This window comes from Annulohypoxylon truncatum, assembly GCF_022578515.1.
Source record: "Annulohypoxylon truncatum strain CBS 140777 unplaced genomic scaffold F4807scaffold_53, whole genome shotgun sequence".
Lineage (NCBI taxonomy): Eukaryota > Fungi > Ascomycota > Sordariomycetes > Xylariales > Hypoxylaceae > Annulohypoxylon > Annulohypoxylon truncatum.
In genome coordinates this window covers 102569-126462 of record NW_025953839.1, presented here as the reverse complement: position 1 = coordinate 126462, position 23894 = coordinate 102569, and the positions used below count along the sequence as shown (strand labels likewise).

At 49.3% G+C, this 23894-nt stretch overlaps 4 protein-coding genes and 1 non-coding gene across 5 annotated transcripts; 2 read left to right on the top strand and 3 right to left on the bottom strand.

Moving 5' to 3' along the window:
• Window positions 1-105: 105 nt before the first annotated feature.
• F4807DRAFT_t151 lies at window positions 106-213 on the bottom strand. The gene has a single exon. It is a non-coding gene; the product is annotated as a tRNA-Thr (tRNA).
• An 847-nt stretch (window positions 214-1060) lies between these two features.
• Window positions 1061-4410, bottom strand: F4807DRAFT_324298 (uncharacterized protein). Its single transcript, XM_047995188.1, has 4 exons — window positions 2949-4410; window positions 2768-2809; window positions 1432-2389; window positions 1061-1361 (listed from the first exon to the last, which is right to left on the bottom strand). The coding sequence occupies exons 1-4, from the start codon at window positions 3966-3968 to the stop codon at window positions 1177-1179; spliced, it is 2205 nt and encodes a 734-aa protein (XP_047849192.1). The 5' UTR covers window positions 3969-4410; the 3' UTR covers window positions 1061-1176.
• A 27-nt stretch (window positions 4411-4437) lies between these two features.
• F4807DRAFT_446282 (PHD/FYVE-zinc-finger like domain-containing protein) lies at window positions 4438-11177 on the bottom strand. Its single transcript, XM_047999806.1, has 6 exons — window positions 10530-11177; window positions 7139-9545; window positions 5808-7081; window positions 5731-5754; window positions 5526-5670; window positions 4438-5428 (listed from the first exon to the last, which is right to left on the bottom strand). The coding sequence occupies exons 1-6, from the start codon at window positions 10809-10811 to the stop codon at window positions 4779-4781; spliced, it is 4782 nt and encodes a 1593-aa protein (XP_047849191.1). The 5' UTR covers window positions 10812-11177; the 3' UTR covers window positions 4438-4778.
• A 293-nt stretch (window positions 11178-11470) lies between these two features.
• Window positions 11471-13804, top strand: F4807DRAFT_446274 (uncharacterized protein). The gene has a single exon (XM_047999805.1). It carries the CDS (start codon window positions 11531-11533, stop codon window positions 13442-13444), a length of 1914 nt encoding a protein of 637 aa, XP_047849190.1. The 5' UTR covers window positions 11471-11530; the 3' UTR covers window positions 13445-13804.
• Window positions 13805-19037: 5233 nt separating this feature from the next.
• F4807DRAFT_324007 (glutaminase A) lies at window positions 19038-22112 on the top strand. Its single transcript, XM_047995187.1, has 6 exons — window positions 19038-19410; window positions 19472-19767; window positions 19824-19987; window positions 20040-20146; window positions 20216-20387; window positions 20446-22112. Exons 1-6 carry the CDS (start codon window positions 19214-19216, stop codon window positions 21586-21588), a joined length of 2079 nt encoding a protein of 692 aa, XP_047849189.1. The 5' UTR covers window positions 19038-19213; the 3' UTR covers window positions 21589-22112.
• Window positions 22113-23894: the final 1782 nt, after the last annotated feature.

Genomic DNA, 23894 nt, shown 5'->3' with positions numbered 1-23894 from the left:
GCGAGCACCAAATATCGAGGTGATTAGACTACTGCTTATGTATCCGATCGGACAATCCAAAACTTCAAACCAAGCGCAATACCGCCAAAAATTTCCAAAAAGAATTGCCCATCACAGGAGTCGAACCTGTTGCCTCCTCATTTCGGGAAAGTACTTCTCGTATTACTGAAAAGGGCCTACTAGTGAGGCGCTCTACCGGTGAGCTAGACGGGCTGCTCCACGTAGAGAATGAAACTTGTTCGCGCTAAATTCATTTATCTAGTAGGTTCGCAAAATTCTAGCTAAGACCCACCCACCTTTTGAAGTTCGAAGGTAGCACTGCTAATGGGGCTTGGCTACACTACAATATTCACAAGGCATAACTTGCAGAAAGTTTTCTCATAGCCACAATAACCGACTCTAACGCAGCCCTCCCGATCTCAATTAGCTACGAATATAAAGCAGTATTAGTAACTCAAAATCAACGTAGTATTTAATCCATTACTGAATGGATGATGCCCTAGTATGTAAGTGTCTTTTGCCAATCTAGTCGTTGCTCGCGTGGTCGCGTCAGCTAATCTATTATACACCTGCAAGTGTCCCCCGTCCCCCTCCCCCCTTTTTTTCATCCATTTCACCCAGTTTTCTTTTGGTACTCCGTATCGACCCGAACGAGTAAACCATTCCCCCTTTCCTTGCTCCTAGACCCCCTCCCCCCGAGGATAAGAACGCCGGTAGAGAGAGAAAATAACGTTGAGAATGCGGATTCGTGAATCATTCGGTTCGCGAGAACCCTCGATCTGCGGAAATGATGATAGACATGCTACCCGGATAGATACTTCCAGTCTAGCTCGTTATTCGTGTCGTAAGTTTCGTTGCGCGCGTTTTGGACGTAAGAAATGCCGATTTCTGTTATCCGCCGCGATCCGGGAAGGGAAGGGGAAATCCCCGAACGTGCGTTATTGAATCGTTGAAGCAAAGTGCTGTGTTCTAGCTCGAAGGATAAGAGATATGCTAGTCGTTAAGTGTGCAAATGAAAATGCGAGATCCGAAGGAGATGTGTGAATGGACGCCATCGAATGCTATGTGGATACTTCCTATCCCCTATTTCCTTATTCCTTATTCCTTATTCAACCATGGGGATAACCTGTTTGCATAAGGATGTTGGACTAGATTTATATTCTAGTTTCGCAGACCTTAAGATAGACGCGCTCCGCTAGAGCGCGAGGTCTCGCCCGGACCTTCCTCTTCACCGTTGTCGGCGGTGGTGTTACTCTCGTCGAGAGATTCGAGAGAGGAGTACGGGTTCGCAGTTGCGGGTGGGCCCGTACTGAACGTGCGAGGAGGGGGTGCGATGGGTCCGAAAGGAGAACCGTAGGACACTGTGAACAAGATTTAGTTATCTGACACAAGAGAGGAAAGGGGGGCAATATGTGGAAAACGGCAACGTACCTAGCGGGTTTCTCATACCAGATGGCACACCTCGCGTCATACCACGACCAGTTCCCATGGGCTTCTGCTCAGACGAATGGTGCTCACCACCACGTCGCCAAGACGGGAGGCCGGGGGTCGTCGGGCTCGACGCCATTCCCGCACCATCACCTTTGCCCTCGACGAAGCCGATTCCCGCACCCACACCAGCAGACGAAGGTCCCGAACCTGCTCCAGCACCCGGTGCGCCACCGCGTGCCATGAAACGACTCGCATTCAACCCAGTCAACTCCTGGGTGCCATCTCCACCGGCACCCATACCGCCCACTCCGGCCGTAATTCCCAAACCGCTCATACCAGCACCACCAGCACCACCATTAGCCGCGCCCATGCCCAAGCCCAAGGTACTAGGCACAGCGGGACCGGGGCCCTCGCGCTGGCGCGACAGGTCGGCCTGGTGCTTCTTCCACCAGGCGGGGAAGCCGTGGAAGAGGCCGAGCGCGTGCTGCGTCACCTTGTCGAAGGGCATCTCGTGCTTGTACTTGCACCCTTGCTGCGTGAACGCGCACACGCCCTCGTGCACCCACTTGTCGCAGTAGACCTTGGGCCGGCGCTGGGGCTGTTGGCCTCCCGCTCCGCTACCCCCGCCGCTGCCGCTTCCGTTGTGGCCGTGGCCGTGGCCGTGACCGCCGCCGCCGTGAGCTCCCTGACCTCCCGAGGCGTTGCGTCCGCCGTGGCTATTGTTGCCGTTGCCGTTGCCGTTACCCACGCTGTTGTTGTTCGTGTTGTCGAATGATTGCGAGTACGACTGCGCGTGACCGTGAGGTCCTTGGCCTCCTGATCCGCCTGCACCGCCGCCTGTACCGGGAGTCGTGAGCGTGGTAGCACCCAAACCCAAGCCGCCGGTGCTTCCGGAGAGAGAGTGTTGGTGGTGCGGCGGAGTGGGGGGCGTGGATGCGACAATTGTGTCGATACGGGACTGTGAGGGCGGAGGATGCGTTAGCTTTCAGTTTGAAATATTCGCACCCTTGTACGTGTGATGATGTGCACACGTGTCTACCTCGTAGCACCTTACACTTGATATCTGGCGTACGACAAACATATTGACATCGTGTAGACGATTGGACAGTAAAAGGGGAATGTAGATATGAAAATGGGATTATGGGATAGCCTGACAGGTCAGATGACCGGAGTCCGGGCCAGGGGCCGCGTTTGCATCTTCCCAACATCGCGACTTCCTCCTTGGTCGTCGACGCTGGAAGGGAAACCGCGGAAATTTTTGACGTTCGATGAGGAAGGAGGGAAGACTTTCTAAAATTCTTTCGGGGTAGGTGCTTCGACAATGTTCCGTACTTACCTGGATAGTGTCCGAAGGCCCGCCTGGGGTGTTGGGAGGAGTCTGCGAGTTGTCAGTCGACTGGACCGGATCGAATAACGACGGATATGAGATGACTATGTGATCGTAGAGGAGCCATAACGGGACCGGGAGTCATGTAATAGTCATACTGATGATGCGTAATAGAAAGTTAGTAACGTACCTTAAGCATCACCATGTCGGTATTAGTCGAACGTCCGTTCTGAGGCAGTCCTCGTGGAAGCGGCAATACCATCATTCCCGCACAGCCCTGCTGCAGGGCAGGAACGTCCTTTAGGGGAGGCAACATGTCGGCAGGTACCAGACGCGTGTACTGGCCATTGCCACGGTCGAAGCAGTACGCATAAATACCGTCCAGCTGCATGTTAGGGAAGTACGTTCCCGTGGGCGAGGCAGTAGCTCCTTCCACCGCACCCACACCTGCCCCCATTCCCGCGCCCATACCCGCTCCGGCGTTGTGGTTAGTAGCAGCGGACATGAAGTCCAGCTGGTGCTGCGGAAAGTGCTCCGCGCGAGGGCTGAGGTAGGTAGGAGTTTGCTGCGTCTGCTGTCGTAAGACGCTTGCGGGGTGAGCGTTCATCGAGAGGGAGAGGGGAGGGGGGATGCTCTCGAACGCCGAGGCGTACTCGCCGCTGCTGCCGCGAGAAGAAGAAGAAGCGTAAGCCTGGTCGTCGGCGGCGCCGCCCTGCGAGCGCCAGTTAGAAGAGGCGAGGCCTCGCGAGGAGAGGGTCAGCTGCTGCTGCTGCTGCTGCATGTTAGATCGCATGACTTGAGACGGGAAGTGTGGTTGCGAGGGAGACTGCTGGGTCTGGTGCTGCTGTTGGATCGGGCTGCTGGTGCCACTGTTGTGGTCCGTAGCGAGCTTGTTTCGGCGTTCGTTGACGGACTGGAACGGGTTGCGGTCCATTTTATGCTGAGTCTTGGGAAGGGAAAAATTGGGGTTACAGTGTAAATCAACGGTCGACGTAATATCTACCAGTGCTGATTGCTGAGAAGGAGAGGAAGAATGGGTAACGGTGATGGAATCAGGTGAGGTATGGCGCGAAGTGTGGTGAGAAGTAGAGAGTGAAGGAGAGGCACCGGAAGAAGTATAAGACAAGTCGGAGGGAGACTTGGTGGGTGCTGTTCCGGAGGCAGGTGCGAAGGCAGGTGAAGAGGAAGAAGTTAGGTTTACAGTATCCATGTTGAAGGAGAAAAGAGAAGAGAAGAGAAGAAAAATAATTGGTAGTAGCGTTAAAGGAATGACTGCTGCATGAGCTTTGGCAATAAAATATCAAAGGAAGGTAGCTTGACGGCAAACGGACAAGAGACGGAAGGGAAAGGGACCACGAGCCGTATTATTTATACCGGCATGTGAACCGGACCAGCAACTGCGGGAGAGTGATACAAGATAGGATCTAAGGCGGTTGACTCTTAAATTAGGAGGGCCCCTGACGACGCTAAGTGACTAATCGATCAATCGAGCATAGGAAGGCACGGACAGGATCTCTAGGTAAGAAGAGAAAGAAGCAAGCCCTTTAAAAGGAGGACTGACCCTATTTCTTCCTGTCGGGCAAGCTTGTACCTACCACACCGCACCTACGCATGCCCTACGCACACATACACGCATTGCTATCGCAGCCGTTTGCTGAGAAACCTCAAATAAGGTTAGATGCATTCTACGGTTACCTGCAGCTCTGTCTTGTGTTTCCCACGTGACAAACGGCCTGTATACTGTTGGACAACAGACAAAACCCATTAGAAATGTCTTAGCTGTAAATCAAAGATGGGGGTAATCCTTTTAAATTCATATGGGTGCGTTGACTATCGATCTGTCCGTATCGTGCTAAGGTAGGGGAAGAGCTGACCATTAGCAGCAATAGCCGAATGCTATCCTTCCTCCCAAGCAAGCGGTGAAGTATCTATCTAGGTACTTAGGCAATCGGTCAGAGATGCAATGCACGAAGTCTGCGCACTCATTAGAGGTTTGCCACAAGCTTCGGCATTAGAAACGTTATCGCCCGGAAAGTCGTCTTAGCTGATTAAAAAGCAGATCTCGGAATGACCGAACATTGGGCTGCTCTCTGTTTTTGAGAGAATCGATTGCGAGCCTAAGTGAGATTTGAGAGCCGAAATCAATGCAAATTTTGTTCGTTGGATGCTTGGTGGAGCAAATTAAGCAGATTCCTCTCTCATCAGTAGGGAAAGGGGGAAGAATTGTCAAACCATTCAAAGGCTGGTTCCTGGCCGATGGCATGGTAGTTTGAGTCGATGTCAATACCTTTGGCGGGGGTATTGGCGAGGGTACGTTCGAGATTGGACGGGATAGGTTAGTCGAAGAGGGCAATATTCGACCGGGCATCGAAACTATACCATTAGGATTTAGGCGTATATCGGAAGGTAATGAGGTGTGATGAGGTTGGGGACGACGGGGCGGCGGTATCTGCGTCTGTGGCATCGTTTGGCCGAGTGGCAATGTTTTCATTGGCGCTGCCCTGGCTTGCGGAGTTGAGCCTACCGTCTGCATCATGTTGCGATGATCGCCCTGTGAAGGGTTGATGGCGTGTGTCGCTAGCTGTCTGGCCATTGTTAGGGCCTCGTTGTGCCCCGTTGCGGCGACGAAAGTGGAGCCCGGGGAAGGGGTTGCTGTTGCGGGTCCCGGCACTGGTATTGTTAACTCTGGTGGATCTTACTTGCTTGTTTGGCAAAGTCTCTGGGGGTGAAGTCTTCTGGTATGATTGTGCTGGTTCTGGGCGTTTACCTTTAGCCCTCTTGTTTCTTGATAGCACCCGCTCTTCTCCGTAAGCTCCGTCGTCATCGTCGTCATTATCAGGTTCGACGCCGGCATCGGTATATAGGTCATCTTCGACATCAACGTCGGACCCGACACCATCTAGTCCCGGGAGCTGCTTCTCTTTTAGAATCATAAAATCTTCATTGTCGTCGACGCGTCTGACGAAACTTACTTGGCCGTTGTTGTAGTCAACCCCCTAGAATATATTAGTCACTAGCTAAGAAATGGCCGGGTTATACAGAATCTCACCTTTGCACGTCGCCTAGCGCCGCGACCATATACCTCTTGCTTGGCGGCAACCTCTCGCTCGTGCTCCTCCTCGCGTAACTTAAGAATGTTTTCCCAAACGCTCGCGTCTGTCGCCGATGCGTTGTTACCGCCAGAATCGACATTGTCAGTTAATGAACCTGAATCGTTAGCCCAAACGCGCGCAACCGAGAATTGAGTCTCGGCAGACTCGTCGTCAGCATTTGTACTCTCCATCTGACTTCTATCGAGTAATTTGTCAACTGAATCCGAATCGTACGTGATCTTGACCTTGTCCTTATCGCTAAATAAAGATTCGGCACCTTGTTTCAAGATTGACTCCAAATCACGATTGCCATCGTCTTCGGTATCTAGAGTCTCAATGAGGGCATGATCGAGAGCCATCTTCTTTCTGCCCGCCTGCATGATATTCTCTTCGATGGTGTTCTTCGTTGTTAGTTGGAAACACAAGACCTTCTCTTTCTGGCCGATTCGGTGGGCTCGAGAGATAGCCTGGATATCTTGGTGTGGATTCCAATCTGGGTCATATATTATGACCGTATCTGCTGTGGCAAGATTGATACCAACACCTCCAGCACGAGTTGACAACAGCATCGCAAACATTGGCGAATCAGGAGCGTTGAAGGCATCGATCTGTCTCTGTTTCTTCAGAGCACTTAGACTACCGTCAATACGTCCATAGCGAAGGCCTAGCTCACGCAAAAAGTCTTCAAGGATGTCAAGGCAACCCAAGAACTGGCTGAATATTAGTACGCGATGACCTCGCTCTTTGAGTTTCGGAAGCATGATCTCTAGGAGCATGAGCTTTGGCGAAGCTTCAATTAGGTTCCGCCGCATCTGTTCTTCATCAACTTCCTTGTCTTCGATGTTCTGGTTAAAACAGAACGGATGGCAAAGACATTGGCGGAGATCTGCTATGATATTGCTCAAATTCTTGCGGTCAGCCGCCTTCATCTTGCCTTTGGAAACGATGGCCTTGATTAACTCGGGATTTCGAGCCATGATGGACTTTGATAACTTCTCCTGTAAGACCGTCATAGTCACAGGGACAATGACCTGGGCCATCGGCGGCAAGAACTTCAGGACTTGAAGTTTGGTACGCCGTAGGAAATGAGGACGAATTTCACGATGGAGCTTAGGAAGGTTCTCCTTGGTCAGCTCTCCATACTCAGCATCCAATTTCTCGGCGTCAAACTCCTCGTTGATGAACTGCAGAAGGTTGAATAGTTCTCTCTTGTTATTTTGTAGAGGAGTGCCTGTTGAGTATTAGCGAATTCATGCTGCTAGGTTCATGGTTCATTATTATCGTTTACCTGTTAGCAAGATCCTACAAGGGATGTTCAAGTCGACTAGCGTCTTGTAGAGCTGCGTCTCATCATTCTTGAGCCTCTGGCCTTCGTCCACAATCAAGCCTGCCCATTGAACGCCTTGGAATGTGCCCTTGATGGTACTTGCTGCTTCGAAGGACATGATGACGACATGCGCCTTCATTCCATCTTTGACCCCGTTAGGGAAAAGTTCATGTCTGTAGGCTAATTCTTGAGACGCTTTGCCGCCATGGTACGTTACGACCCTAAGCGAAGGGGCCCAATCCTTGAGTTCGCGGCGCCAGTTGGGGCATGTCGCATTTGGGACGACGATAAGGAATGGCCAGCACTTTGGTTTGTCTAGGGCGAGCGAGCTGACGAAAGAGACGATTTGAATTGTCTTGCCTAACCCCATCTCGTCTGCGAGAACTACGTTTACTTGCTGATGAAAATTGAAAAGGAGCCAATTAACACCTTCCATCTGATAGGACATCAGAGTGCGTCCTGCCTTGAGGCTTGCGGGTTGGGTCTGGAGTTCGCACTCTTTTTTGAAGTCGGACTTTCGATAGTCTAGAATGCGTTTCGCTATAGTGTTGTCGTTAGTTGAAGGAAAGTATTTTCCATTTAGAAAGTCTTCATAAGCGGCATAAAACGCAGTCCAACGACTCTCTGAGTCACGGGGAGGTGGATCATCCCAGACGGCTTCCTCGTAGCCGAGGCCTTGAAATTTTACGAATACCGAGACCACGTCTAAGATACCGACCAAATCCTTCTTTTTAGAGTTGGAGGTAAAGCCGCGTCGGTATTTCACGCCGAGGAAGACATCTGCCAACAACCATTCTTCCTCAACCGCGGACTCTGTCGTCATCTTCGGGAGATTGTTCTCTTCGCGCTTATGAAACGCGGTACGCATGGCCGAGGTAGCTACACCATAAATCCAAGCACCAGGCTTCCAACTGTCGTGGGCATGGGACCGCCCTTCCCACTTTACCAGATACTCAATCTCGTCACTGCCAAAGCCATCACTTGTCTGGCCATCCAGGTAGCTGCTCTGGTCGGCGGGTCGCCAGGCAACCAATGCGTGGATCTTGTACTTAGCTTCCAAGCAGTCTTTGCATTTCCATCCCTCAAGCGAGTATTCCTGGATACGATCATATCGGATATTCTCGCTGCTAACATGTCCGGGGGATATCGGAGGCAGATGCTCAAAGTGGTAACCACGCTTGCAAGTCGAGCATCGGAACAATATGTTGCCAGCGTTGTTAACTAGATTGGGCTGAACATATGTGATCGGGTCCTCTCCCCCGTTGTCAAGTCTGGCTTTCTCTTCTTGCTTCGGGGTTTTCTTCGTTGAGAACTCCGGACATGAGACACCGGGAATCTTGCAAGTTTGGCACATTGAATAATTTGGGGCCCGCTTATCCTTCTGGGATGACCTAATGCAGAATCTGCATTGTAGGACGAACTGATTCGCGCCGACTTTGGTAACTCTATGATCACGTTGAGATCTATTGCCGATGCATGATTTATGGTACGAGTAAGAACATCCCTGACATGGGATAAGGGGTCCTTTTCCCTGGCTCGCCATAGTGCCGCATGTTTCGCACACATTTGAATGGACTTCCCCTAGCCCAGATTCCTCAGAGACCTCATTGAAGGTCTCCTTGATCGCCGCAATCTTAGGTACGTATGATGCATAGTCTTCCGCTGCGTCATAATCTTCGTCAATCTCGGGATCTCGCATACTCTTTGAGGCTCTGTTTGATCTTTTGGATCTACGGGTCTCAAACTCGATCTCCGAGTCGCTATCGAAGCGTTTAGTAGACTTATACGGTACCTTAGGTTTTCGCCTCTTGTTTGATGAGGTTCTCTTCGCGCCGCCAATATCGGAGCGAACGATTGGAATAAACTCATCATCGTCATCATCATCGTCATCCCGATTAGTGATGGGACCACTCTGCGCTAACTCATCCTCGGAGTCATCTTGAACTTGATGGCTTCGAATTATGGGATTCTTAGACCTGGTAATTCTTCCCGTGGAGAGGCCAACAAAGCCGGAATGGTGCTTCTTAGAGCCCGACCCAGCCTCCTCCATATCGTCATTGGAATCCGCGTTTTCCCATTCGTATTCAGCACCGTTGATTTGGCCATTGCCCATTGATGCTCGCTCAGATCCACGTTCTGACGTCCGGGTCGATGAATGTCGAGTACCTTTACGGTCAGGTTGGGTCGGCGGCTTTTGCCTTTTCTTACGGCGACGATCGGTACCTGATGAGTCATAGTACTCATCGTCGGAATGGGGGCGTTTGCTAATGGATCTAGATGGAACTGTGTTCACACCAGATCTTTGCTGCTGGAACTCTTCTGCGGCACGAGGGCCGTTCTGCAGTTGCAGTATGTCGTCATAAGCAACCTGTTCGAAAACGATTTGTTAGTAAAGAAAAAGACCAGATGTCTTGAGATAAATGAGGGAAGGCAAAATATGTTAATTTGTAGTGGTGGCGAATTGATGGTGTATTTCGATTATTACGCGCCCGCGTCGAGTAAGGACATTATTAGGAGTGTGAATTAAGGATCTCGCTCAAATGAGATGAGACCAGGGCCATATACAATTTATACAATGGGCAACATACCATCTTGTTCAAGCTGCTTCGAGAGGGTTAAGATAGCACTCGATATCTTAAAGAAACAACCAAAGTAGGTCGCTCGAGGTACGATAGAAGGAATTTAATGATGGAGATTATGTGATAGAAGTTTGATGGCGTGGATTTGAGAGTATGTAGGTAAAAAGAAGGGAGACATGAACGAGTAGAGTAGTTGCGATGAGTATTGGATAAATGTGGATGGGGATATGGTTAGGTGTTGGAAACAGGAAAATTGTTGTATGTGGAGGGAGTGAGAGGTAAGAATCGTTACAGAAAACGAATGATGAGGTGAGAGCAAATGACAAGAGTATGTGAGATATGCCTATAAAGATGACTACTTCATCGATCTCGGCAAGCACATTTGAACCCGCCAAGATAGAAGAGAATCTTTGGGGGGAGGCAGACGAGGGCGCTGAGTGTGCTGATCTCAGGGGTTGAGTTGTTGAATGGGTAACACAGGGCTGCCTGTGTTATTCAATATTCACAGACGTTGGTATTTGCCAGGGCGAATAGGACCCAGCAAGAACAGAGAAGGGGGAGGCAATATGTGCGCCCTTAGCCTCACTGGTACGACTTGTATGCAATATCGTCGCAGATCCATGCGATTATATATGTCGTCAGAGCGGTACGATTCGTGCATGAATGAGGGAGGACGTAGAAAATACGTAGCCATCTCAACTTCCTCAGGATAAAGGTATGGAGTGGCAATAGAACAGCTCTTGTGAAGAAGGATGAGCTAGGAGATCACCCACCTCTTCTATGTAGCCATCATCGAACTCGACGCTATAAAAGACTTCGTCTTCTACTTCTTTCTCGCCGAGGACCCTCTCAACAGACTGATTAGGCTCGATTCGTTCGTACTCAGTCGGATCTGGTGGAGGTCTCAGGACGACTTGAATTGGATATTGTTTAGACTTCGGCAGAGGTTGGCTCCTTGAGCTCCGTGAACGACGTCTATGGCTCCTGAATGAGCCATCCATGTCGTCCTCATAGGAGGACGAATCATCGTAGCAGAGCCTGTGTAGCTCTCCCATATTGACGCTGTCTTCGTCTTCCAAGCTATCCACCTAATTCCCAATATAAGCATTTATAGGTCTGTAAACAGAGAAGGTAAAAGCATGTCAACGTTGCACAGTGGTGCTTAATGCGACGAAAGGTTGGGGTATCGATCTGGTTCCTACCGAGTTAGCAATTGTCCAAGTGCCGAAGGTGCGAGTGATGCGAAAGATGCGATACCTATGCGCAATTAAGGAAATTCGGCGAGGTACTAAGTAAAGGTAAATTGTGAAGTGCCATAACAGCACTTCCTATGTACACTGAAGAAGACGACGATAACGACACCAAAAAAAAGACAGAAAGTTGAATGTATAATTTACCGGATTTACCTTTGTGACGTTCGTTGATTAAGAAACACGCGATAGAAATTAACTTCACGCGTTCCGTTAATAGATCCATGTACCCTGGTATCTAGCTTACCCAACCCCGCTAACCTTGTACATATGTATATAAGTATCCCGGTCCAGGCGAAGGAGATCTAATCTTCTTTGGTGTTAGCGCTATTTCATCACGTAGTGTAGTGCCAAGACAACAAGGGTCTTGGATAAGATAATCGATAAGCCCTAGCGCCCCGATATAACGTAAATATCTACTTAGAGACTCAGAAAATTTCCTTAGCTTTAAATATATTTGCCATCGTTTATATTCGACTAGAAGTTTTCTCATACTTCTCTCTAGTCAATGGCTAGAATATGCGATGATTTCCTTCAATTCTTCGTGTTTACGAAGTAGACCTCATATATTACTTAGAAGCCAGGTTTCACTCACACCTGTCAATGTTCTCTCTAGGTCTTCTTCCCTCTCCGCAATCCATCGCGGACTGCGCAAATCAGAGAAATCTAGACCCCAGGGTTTCGATCCGTTTTCCTCGAGGTCTGTAGGGTCAAGGAATCCCCCGAAGCGACCAGATTTCAAAATCACAAAGGGCAAAAAAGATATCACATACGACGGACCAGGACCAAAGTCGAGAAAGGCACGTTTCCATGACCCAGATGAACCTTTTGGAAAGAAGAGTCTAGTGTACCAGCTAAAAGCCGCCACGAAGCCAGGGGGGAAATGGTCCGCCGGAGGAGGGAGTGACAGGATGTCACCCGATCAATTCATGAAAGATTTTCATGGGGGCTCGGCGCGATCATCGCGGCCATCATCCTTTTCGAACGCGAGAGATAGCCGAACGGTTCGTAACTCTTCTCGGACGAGACAGTCCAGAGAACGAGAGAAACCATGGTCACTGTCGCGCCCTGCTGATTCTCCTCGGACGGGGCAATCACAACAACGAGAGAGACCATGGTCATCGTCGCGCCCTTCCCGTTCTCCTGAGGCCCCGAGCACGTTTAGCGGGAGAGACTCAACTAAGTCAACGTTCGACAAGAAGTTTAACAAGCCATATGAGCAGAGAGATTTCGCTAAATCAGCACCCGACAGGAATTTTGACCAGCCATTCGATAAGCCATTTGGCAAGTCCTTTGAGAAAAGAGATTCGATTAGGATGAGGAGCCCAGATAGGCCAACTCATAATAGATGGGCTAGTCGAGAAGACCAAGGGGAAAAGGAAGAGCGCAATTATCAGCCTTCAAGAGGGCAGGCAGTTGGCCAGATTGAATTGAAAGATCACGATAAAGGCCCTATCCGCATTCCTCGTACCACCGCAGCATCTCAGTTTCTATATGGCAGGTCTGTAGTTGAACCTGCACTGAAGCAAACGACACGAAAACTTTATAAACTCTATCTCTATTTTGGTGAGAATCGTCAAGACGACACTCTGAACATTGGCCTTCAAAGAAAGGCGAAGACAGCCGGTATTCCTGTCGTAGAAGTAATAGATTCTCATGGATTACGGAGGATGGATAAGATGAGTGAGGGTCGACCACACAATGGCTGTGTTCTCGAAGCGTCTCCGTTACCTCAGCTGCCGGTCAAGCACCTAGGCTCATTCTCAGAGGAGGAGAAAGGATTCCTTGTCACGCTAGGTCATCAATCTGTCGAAGAAGCTCAAATCAACGGAACCGACAATTTCATCAAGTGCAATCTCCCGCCCAATAGGAATCCATTCGTTCTATTATTGGACCGAATACAAGATCCAGGAAATTTGGGTTCTATCTTACGGACAGCAGCATTCTTAGGTGTCGATGCTGTCGGGATCACCAAAGGCTACTCAGCCACTTTGAACTCTATAGCCTCGAAGGCGTCAGCTGGTGCTTCCGAACGTATCAAGCTATTCTCTGTCGATTCTATCCTTGATTTCCTGACCAGTTCTAAAGCAGAAGATTGGGCTGTCTATGCTGCCGTAGCGCCGACTGATCGGCCTAGGGGAGGTCAACATCTTACGCTAGACAGATTGGAGATGTACGATCCATTGTCGACTACCCCCACGATTCTAGTAGTCGGGAGCGAGGGCGAAGGACTCTCAAAAGACACGCGGCGTTTAGCAGATTTCGAGGTGTCGATTCCAAACCAATTCAGTTCTTCTGTTGTGGACAGCCTCAACGTTAGCGTGGCAACAGGCGTTCTTTGCTCAGCTTTTCTAAAGAACCAATATTCCGGATCGAAATGGAAAGTAATCGAACCCAAGGAAAACGAAACGGGATCGGAATCGGAATCTTTGTGGTGATAGACCACGGAATTGTACTTATATAACGTCACGGAAATGGTACCCGATGCCCACGAGACTTGTGTACAGCCACCTGGTTAAACGTGATGGAAATGTATTTTAGAAGACACCAGTCCAATCTCATGAGTTATCCGATCGCCAATACGTCTTATGAAGGACGATCGGTTTAACCATATTCGGGCTATCCCTTAAAATCTATCCACATAGATTTGGGTGGAGTGGTGTTCATGCTCCACTCCCAAAATAAAAATTCTAACGCATCCGTGCATACATATATATTATCCGATTATTTGAATATTTGCCCCGATAAATTAATGAAAATATGTAGATGTTTCCACTTTTACTTATCTCCGATCATTTAAGGTTAAACTCAAGTTTAAATTTGTGTATATAACATTTTCTTTTAAACCCCTTCAATGACATCGTTTTATATATACAACTTAACTTGTTCTACCATGTTTGTTTATTTTAAATAAGATCTTCATAATTCTCAAGAACAGCCGTTCAATCAACCATCTCCAAATTTGATAGTCGCAATTACATTGGCTCACTAACATGCGTTCAAGACCTCCTACATAAGCCAAGCCAAGCCACCCCGTATCCCTTTACGAAATTACCCTCTGATCTTATTTGCGGCTGTCTGTATACATCACAATGATGACACTTGCATTCAGGGAATAATACATGGCACTAGGTACTCAAATCACCGGCACGCTTGGTACAAAATCTCGAGCCTGAAAGGCATGGCCTCTATGCAGCTGCCGCTGTAATATGATCAATATGGAGAGTCCGTATGACGACCCTAATTGAAACTTCGACGCTGTGTTTTCGAGAGCTCGGTTGCTTCATGTCTAGCTATGGCAATCCAGATTCAACTACCATTGTCGAAGTACCTAGGTGCCGAGAGCGGATACAGAAGGTAGACGAGTCGCCGAACAAGCAGCAGCCAAATGCAAGTAACAAGGCCTCCTATCATATTATAACCTGCACAGTGTGATAACCACACTTGTGGTTATGGTGTTTACTTACTATTTGAGGTTTAGGTACCTGCGACCTTCCCGTCCGGAACTTATCCGCGCTTTCGCCCTGATGATCTCGTCCATGCAGCCGAGCCTCTTGCTACATACCCTTTATTCAAGCTATCCATGAGCTTATATGACACAGCTAAGTACATATAAGGTTGGGTTCGAATCCTACCAATTCTGTGGCACGTTGCATCTCGATATGATGAGGCTTTCGGCATTGGGCTAACTGCAACTCGGAAGTGGGCTACTACACTCAACCCTGTTCGTACGCAGTTGGACGGGTACCAATATACCTAGGTATACACTGACACCGGGGACACTCAACTACACTATAGCGTAGCACGGTTCTTCGGAGAATATCAACGCTCCGGAATTGTGGACGATTAGTATTACGCCTCAGCACCCAGGCGTTGCGCTGCCGAAATATTCTATCAATCGGGACTTATGGACAAAAGAGCGAAAATCCTATTCCATAAACACAATACGATCACAGACATGCTGCATGGCATTCGGTGTGCAACCATACACGCAACGAAGCACAGCGCCTATACTTCTCAATTCAGCTCTGGAAACTGAAAGTTCGAACCGTGCAGCATGTTCCTCGGTTCATTTACACCTTCCACCAAGCTCTATTCGGCCCATTTCAGTTTAGAATGACAAAGCCTGGGATGTTCCACTCGCCAGACATATCTATAAGCATTAAGGATTCGTCATAGATCCTTCTTTTCCTAGAATCACAACACGTTCATTATTTGCCTGCGGCGCGAGGATTTCCCGGCAGTAAGATCAAGATTAAGGCCCGCGAGTGCAAGCGACTTGATGTGCCAACCCCCACGGTCTGTTCAATTTTAATGCAAATGCAATGTAGGTACAATGCATTGCCGACTCTGTCTCGTACTTATTACTACGCAATATGTAAGTCGACATGCTGCAAAGCTACCTAAATTCATACTATCAAATAGTCTACGTCTGTCTCAACTGCTCAGCGGCGTCTGATCTCGTTTGGAGAGCCCGAAATCCGAGAATCCAACACTCCTCAACACTGCTAGAATAAGACCTTGTCCGTCACGATCAAGAGCACAAATCGATCCAAATTCAATTCTTTAACAAGAACTATATACCTCACCTGATGAGAGTCTAAGGAGACAGTAACAGAAACACTGGTGTACCTGACTTCATATTAGGATGATTAGTCATGTGAACATTACCTCCAGCGCCCCTATAAGACATCACTTTATCTTGTACAACAGCCGATGTCGATATTCTACTACTCCAACATGAGGTATCCCAAAGTGGCAGGTCCTCAGAGGATATATGGACAACTTCTAGCTTCTCGCGCTCAGGCCGGTACAAATTGGTGGCTGACACCTTGGCTGTAACCGGCTAGGACCTCGCACTCGGGCGAAAGGGGCAGGCCTGGTAGATGTGTGAGATTCGAACTTTCTATCGGCACCTATATGCGCCGTTCATGGCTTGAGGCTGGTTCATCAACAGATTTGCAATGTTACCGCCGCGGTGTAAGATGCACATCAGTCAAGGACGCGATGATGACCTCATACCCTCAGGTGCAATTTGAACCATACACGATCGGCCACGCCTTGCTGACAGCTCAGTCTTGGAAGGGAGCCACGAGGCCAGCTAGAAAATGCATATAAAGCTGCGGGCAACCCTAACATTCGGACCTAGCCTCATGCGTGATTAGATTGCGGGGTAGCACGGCATATAATAGTAGCTCCTCAAGGGTAGGGCAGCGGGTCGCCTAGACTCTTACCGACAGTTAGGTCCTCTCCGTCATCCCGAAGCGACCTTGGCGGCTAGGCCTGGCAACTCTTGCACGGGCAGGAAGGAACATAAGGCAGCCCAACAGAACGGCGTGTAATCGGCGGAAATTTCACGCGAAAGGCCTGGCCGTGGCCCAGCAAGAGCGATGGTAGGATGGATCATGAAAATGCTTGGACGCGCGGCGCCAATGCGACGCTAGGATCCCATGATCGGCCTGTAAAAACGATTTTTTTCACCTCATGTGCGGTACCTAACCCACCTTTTCCGGAAGATATTGACGTTATCCCCGGATTATCGTGAGCTGGAGAAGTTCCTACGCTAGCGGGAAAGCCTGCAGAGGTGAAAATAAGATTGCTGGATCTTCGGGCACGTGAGGTTACTTGGGGGGTGCTTGGGGTAAAGGTCACAGTCTTACAGTCCTAGTCCTCTCTTCCCCCGCGCTCACCACCCTAGCCAGCCAATGCGTCACCGCCGGATGTGTGCAATCGATTTTATTCGCAGGCGCGTGCGTTGTAAGCAGGTTCCTTCAGTTCCTCACGGACTATGTGCGACCCGACAACGACGCGGTGTTACGAAGTGGCGGTAACGAACACTGCCTAGGTCTAACATGAAAATTGACAGAACGGCCCGTTGTCACCAGCGACTACCTAGTTGCGAGGCCACAGCAGAAGATGTCTATTACTAAAGCGTTATTCAGGAAACCACCATTATAAAGGTCTGACTCTCTTTGTCTCGGCCGTCGATCCCCCCACACGCTAGCTGGGTTGGGGTTCGCAAGATCTTGAAAGAAATTTACCAGAAATTTACTAGGCTTTCCTCCACAAAGACCCAAGGGGAGGAGATTATACCGGTAGGGTGGTCTATTGCCTCTAGTATTCGATCATTGACGTCTTGGGTTGCTCGAGTACCTAACTACACCGACTATCGATCCCTTTTCTTTTGCGTGATGCAATATCCAAGCAGCCAATTATCATTGACGTAAGGGGCCACGGAGTCCCCATCAGCTCAAGTGACAACAAAGATCGTAAACAACTCCAAACGCAAGACACGAGATCTCATATTAGCCAATTAGAGGGGAGGCATAACACGGTATAGAGATTTGTTAATGACACTGTCCCGTGCCAAGTTAAGCTTGTTAGTTTCCCCAGACTTGGAGACTTCCCGTCCGAAGGAGGCTTGAAAGCCGGGAATAGCGGCAGCTACTTTCGTTCGTCCTTGACTTAGCTGGTTGCGAAGCGCCGTAGCCTCGAGCTGCCGAGGCACCACGCTCAGGTAGTTGAAAGCTCCGGCCCACGTTACCCCGACCGCGCGATGTCAAAATACACATGTGAGCTTACTTGGCCGGGAAGATGCAGCTACGCGATGAAGAAGTTTTTCTGAGCCGTAACTCTCGAGGAACACTAGACAACACTATGCATGTCTCTCCTTGGCGGACTTAGCTGAGCGGATACAAGGAACGGCTTGTTATTTTTGAGCCAAAGCGAACCTAATGAACCATGTCCGTTCATCTCGAAAAACCCAAACTAGCCGATTTGACAATTACGACCATCCCGAATAGGAAACAGCATCGAAGAATAGCAGAACCTACGCTCTGATGTTCGAGAGACCATTGAAGTTAATGGTTTTCTAGCATCAATAAGCTTCCCGGACCTGCATCGTGGCAGCACCGTAGCTTGACGTGGCGGCGTAACACACATTTGTCTTCCCTCAGTCCTACCCGGGTATCTTTAAACATGCTTAACATTTTCACATTTTCGTGCTCGAATACGAGGAGGTGAGGATTCACAATGGCTTGCAAAGATATCAGATCTGCAGGCAAAATTGCTCGACATCGAGTTCACGATCTATACAAACCCTTCCCCGACCTGATGGATTCACCATCCCCTATTGAGAAGCTCATCTAGTCCACCCGCAGAAAATCGACGGCTCTAGACGGCTGATGGGGTCCGTTCACGATGATGCATGTCATCCATCCAATGTGCTGCCCTCAACATGTCTTTTGATGACTCGCAGATCTCCTTCCTCATGCGGGTGAGACCTGTTGCCCTACCGGCACATTCCGGGCTAATTCGACGACAAGCAAGACAAGGTAAACAGGACTTCTCTCCACAGAATCCCATTCCGCGGTAACCTGATTTCCCGTTCTCGTCACAGCTTTTCCCAAGTTTTTACCTGAGTTTATACAGTATGCTTTACGGTGCTGGTTAATATCCCTGTTTCCTACATACGGTCTTTTTATTATTCCAACTACCTGGTTTTCCGCGTGCCAGGTACCCTTTGTGCTAGACCTCGGACCCCTTGGCTCGTGACCTGCAGGATAGTTTCCTGATGCCAACGGCTAGTATTGTCGTCACAAAGGCCGAACCCCCAATAGCTTCATGCCTCTCTCAAAGATCATACCGTTAGCAAATATGACTACACCTGTATCCCAAGCTAGACACAACGTAGTTTTTATGTGAGGTAGGCCAAGAGTGAAAGAATAAGAGCACACACAGCCTAGGTGGTGACCTGATCATGCCTCTCAGCGTACGCTCAGTCCCATGACTACTTTCTTTTCTCTCTTTTCTTTCTATCCCTAGCCTTCCTGTGCTTAAGCCCCCCCTCCCCATCACCCTGTCCGCATTGTACTTCCACACGGTTGCGAAACCTTCCTCATTCGTCGACCCATCTGATCTTGCTAGCCTATACGCGCTGAGATCCTAGATTGGCTTGCATAGTTTGTACAAAGATATGTAGGTGACTCGGAATCTTATTCAAATATCTACCCTCGTCCCGACCTCCTCCACCCCTTTCGTCATGCCTCTTCCATGTTTATCCCGCCCTCATACCATCGACTGTGCCCTTTAAGTTTCCGAAACATCGGAGCTTATCCATTCCATCGTCCCTTATACACCCCTCCCCTTCCAACCTTCTCGAGCTCTTCAAACTTCTAGTTCACTTCATTTATACTTCATCATCCGTGATGGGGCTCAGAAGTGCGCTGGTGGCCGGGGTGGCCTTTGGCAGTAGCTTAGTCCATGCCGCGTCAAGCTTTAGTCCTGCAAGACCACCTGCTATCCCCTTAGCTGTCAAAGGGCCGTACCTTAACTCGTGGTTAGACGTCGGCAGTGATGGTGGGGACGGAGGCTATCTTGCCGGCCAGTGGCCGGTGTTCTGGAGGTTGGTTATTTGTCGTTCTCCTGAGAAGTGATCAATTTGACGAGCTGACAATGTTACATAGCCAGCAAGTCACGGGCTGGGCAGGCTTCATCCGCGTAGATGGAACGGCATACAACTGGCTGGGCGCACCGCCCGGTGCAGACACGGTGAACCAGACTGAATTCTCTTACACATCGACACGAAGCTCATTCGTGATGAGCGTGGGCGGAAAAGTTGAGATGAACATCACGTTTTTAACACCCGTGACGCCAAACGACTTAAAACGACAATCTCTAGTCTTCTCTTACCTCGAAGTTGCCGTTAGCTCATTGGACGGCGCCAGCCACGATGTTCAATTGTACGCGGACGTCTCAGCAGGTAGGTTACGCGAATCCCTATCTCGTGATTGATTCGTTGTACTCACCCTCTCACAGAATGGGCTTCCGGTGATTTGAATGCCATCATCGAGTGGGATCATAACTCAGCCGATGGAGTCGCATACCATCAATTTGCCCGTCAGGACCAAGAACCTATTTCCGAGACGAACCAGCAGCCCAATTGGGGTACCTGGTTCTGGTCGACCAAGGACGTCGACGGTGTAAGTCGGCAAAATGGCATTTCTTTTGAGCAAAACTAACGTAATTACATAGCTTACATGGCAGAGTGGCGAGGATACTGTTGTGAGAGGCGCGTTTATTGACAATGGTGTTCTTCCAAACACAAAGGACTCCAATTACAGAGCCGTAACGAACAATTGGTAGGTCGCTATGAAACCCACTAACCGAAATTAATTTGCCTTGTTCATGCACGCTCATTCCACCCACAGGCCGGTTTTCGGTTTCGCCAATGACCTTGGTTCAGTCGGGTCCGACGCTGTTTCGACGTTGTACTCGATTGGTATGACCCAGGACGGTGCAATTAACCTGCTCGGCGAGGGAAGTAACCTCACGACTTACCCTGCCTTGTGGAACAGTTATTTCGGCTCTGATATCGATGCTGTAAGTTTTTATCGCTCGGTCCGTATGAGTGGACATCCGGCCTAACAGTGATCTATAGATGACCTGGTTTTATAACGATTATGAGGAGTCCTCAAGCATAGCTACAGATCTGGATAACCAGGTGGCTTCGGATTCGATAGCTGCGGCAGGACAAAATTATTTGACCTTGACTAGTCTAAGTGTCAGGCAGACTTTCGGCGCTCTGCAATTCACCGGGACGGACTCGGATCCCCTTGTATTCCTCAAGGAGATCAGCTCCAACAGTGACATTCAGACTGTGGACGTCATCTTCCCCGCCATGCCGCTGATCTTATACATGAACCCCGCCATCCTCAAGTACATGCTGGAGCCGCTGTACCTGAACCAGGAGAACGGCCACTACCCCAACACTAACGCCATTCACGATCTCGGAACCTTCCCCGTTGCTAAGGGTTACCCCGACGGCTCTGACGAGCCCATGCCGCTGGAAGAGTGCGGCAACATGATCATCATGACTCTAGCGTACGCGCAAAAGACGGGCGACAATGACTACCTCACTCAGCACTACCCCATCCTAAAGCAGTGGGCTGGCTATCTGGTCGACGAGGCGTTGATTCCCGCAGACCAGATCTCGACGGATGACTTTGCGGGCTCGCTAGCTAACCAGACGAACTTAGCGATAAAGGGTATTATTGGACTACGAGCCATGTCCGAGATTTCCAGCCTGACGGGTAACACCGATGATGCAAGCTCGTATCTCAACACGTCGACATCTTACATCTCGCAATGGCAGGGCTTCGGACTAAACACGGCGGCCGACCCGCCTCATGCAACTCTAAGCTATGGAGACAATGACTCGCATGGATTACTCTACAACTTATACTCTAACTCTCTACTTAACTTTGGGGACTTCGTACCGCAATCCGTATACGACATGCAGTCTAATTTCTACCCGACGGTAGCCCTCGAGTATGGTATTCCTCTCGACACGCGCCACACTTACACGAAGACGGACTGGATGATGTGGTGCGCAGCTATCGCAAGCTCTGACACCAGGGACACATTTATAAAACTAATCGCAGGCTGGATCGACAGCACGCCGACCAACATGGCGCTGACGGATTTATACGATGCAGTGTCAGGAGACTACCCCAGCGGCCTCCAGTTCACAGCGCGGCCGGTAGTTGGCGGCCACTTCTCGCTACTGGCGTTGCCGTCGTAGGGAGTTCTCTAGAGGAAAACGGGGGCAATAATCTTTTTTTCAATTCTTGGGGGTTTTATTATTTTCTAATTTTACGAGGTTTTAATCTCGCCTCGAAACGCATTTACATACATATTTTCTGCATGAAAGAGAGGGCATTGGGAAAGGCGACAGGGCAAAACTACCTAAAGCTGTGCATTAACTCATAATCCTTCTGTTCATTTTTTTTTCTTCTTTTCTAACTCTTATTACCTATTCTTCGACACGCTTCGCTCTCGTCCCCGTTTTACTACCATGGGGGGTTTTACTAACTTCGCAACCGTCGTTCTGCCCGGCTCCTCCTTACCACGCCCGTGCGAAGGAACCGCGCTCAGCTCTTCTGAATCTGATATGTTCATATTTTGATACCCACATATTCTTTCTTAAGTCATGCCGCCTGGTCCGAGTCAAGGGAGGGTCGTGATCATGGGCATGGTGTACGTGTCTTACCTTCGGATGGGTAGACGATGAGACAATAACAAAGGTCCACGAGGAATAGCGGCGTGCCAATACTTCTCATCTCTCCACTTGTTTAATTATCACATTCGCAAGGGACGAGACATCTCAAAAATCACGCATTCCATTCGCTCCGCTTTGAAAGGTCGAAAAAAAGGAGAGAAACTGTACGTTGAATTGAAGTGGGCGGAGCCTGAGAAGTGCCGAATAGGGCCGTTGCAATACAGCTCGCATTCGATCCCATACTACCACCTATCTACGGTAGCAGCACATATCGTCGCATTATCCCATGGGGGCCCATCCCCACCAACGAGCAACGGTCGTTCGGGCGTATTATTGACGTCTGCGCCTCTTGCGTTCTGCAACCTGCGATGCTACCTAAGAGAAACAAGGGGTGGGAATGAGAGATATATCCAGCTAAAGCAACTTGGCGAAATCCGGCGTAGCAGGAAATTTTTTGGTTTATTTTTAACATTCAGGAGTAGGAATGCAGTAGAGAGACAGAGGAGATTACTCAACCCATTTAACCAATCCAAACAGACAACAAAAGTTCTGGACCTAAGTCCGACTTCTTGTCCTATCGCGATACGAAATACTTGCGTTTTTTTCCTTTTTGTGATTGTGATATTATGTATATACGCGTCCTACACGTAAATTGGTCGATCAGGCACTTTTTTTTTCGCAAATGAAACTCCAAGTAAGGGATTTCCAATATTCCAACCCAAATATTACTACTACGCCTCCGTAACAGTACCTTAGGTAGGTAAGCACTATTGATATCCTATATTGCTACCCCCTATATTACATCCTAGCTGGGTAATGCTTCAATGCTTCAACGAAAGGAAACAAAACGAAACAAAACAAAACAAAAAAGACGGACAAAAGGATGTGGTCATGGATGAAGACCCGGGGCCAGAAGCCACGCGTGACGTTCCCCACCGAGTAACCAGGATCGTGACCTTGAACAACCCCGTCTAGACCCTTCGAACAACACGCGATGAATCATCTCACTTGGAGTACGTTAACGGTATAGCCTCAATTTCGTCAGGCCCAAGGTCCAAACGCGCATGAATTGAAACAGGGCGTATGCGAGCATACCAAGGCAAATTTGATGAAGAGTACCATATGTAGGTAACATACCGTATCGTATCTCCAAATTTCACCGCTGTCCTAATTACAAAAAAATTTACAGAAACCAAGATACCAAACCAAAAATTGACAAGCCGCTTAGCCGTTCCCCAGAGTCAAAAAGGATATCACATTCTATTTTTTAATACCTCTTCCCCGTAAATGTTTTACGTTTAATGCAACTTGCCCGTGTCCGTGTGATTGAAGTTTCTATTTTCCTCGTGTCGACTGACCGACCCCTCTGCCCCTCTGTCCCCTTGAAAAGTTAACATGCCTGCCGCGCTGTCACATTTAGGTGCCGGTATCCATACTCCCTCATGCATGATACCCTTGTCCTAAAATTAGGTATACGCAATCCCGGAGAGCTGGGTTGACAACCGTCTCCAGGGCTATTGATTGGAGCTCGGCAGTTAGGCAATCGGTTTGGGATCGATTGACCATTCCGATCATCGAACTAGCTCGAATTCGCCGCTGACACCCTCGAACTCCGTGATCTCCCCCGCCAAGTTCTTGGCATCTCCAAAATACCGGATCCGATACCGCCCCGGCTCCGCCCACGGGTCCGTCGTCTCCCAAGTTATTTCCACCTCGCTGGTTCCGAGGAGCTCGCTAGTGCGGCGCCAGCGGAACACAAGGTGCCAGTCGCGATCGTCGCGGACTACTTTCCATGCGGCTGTCATGTCATCCGACGAGTCGGTAGTCGT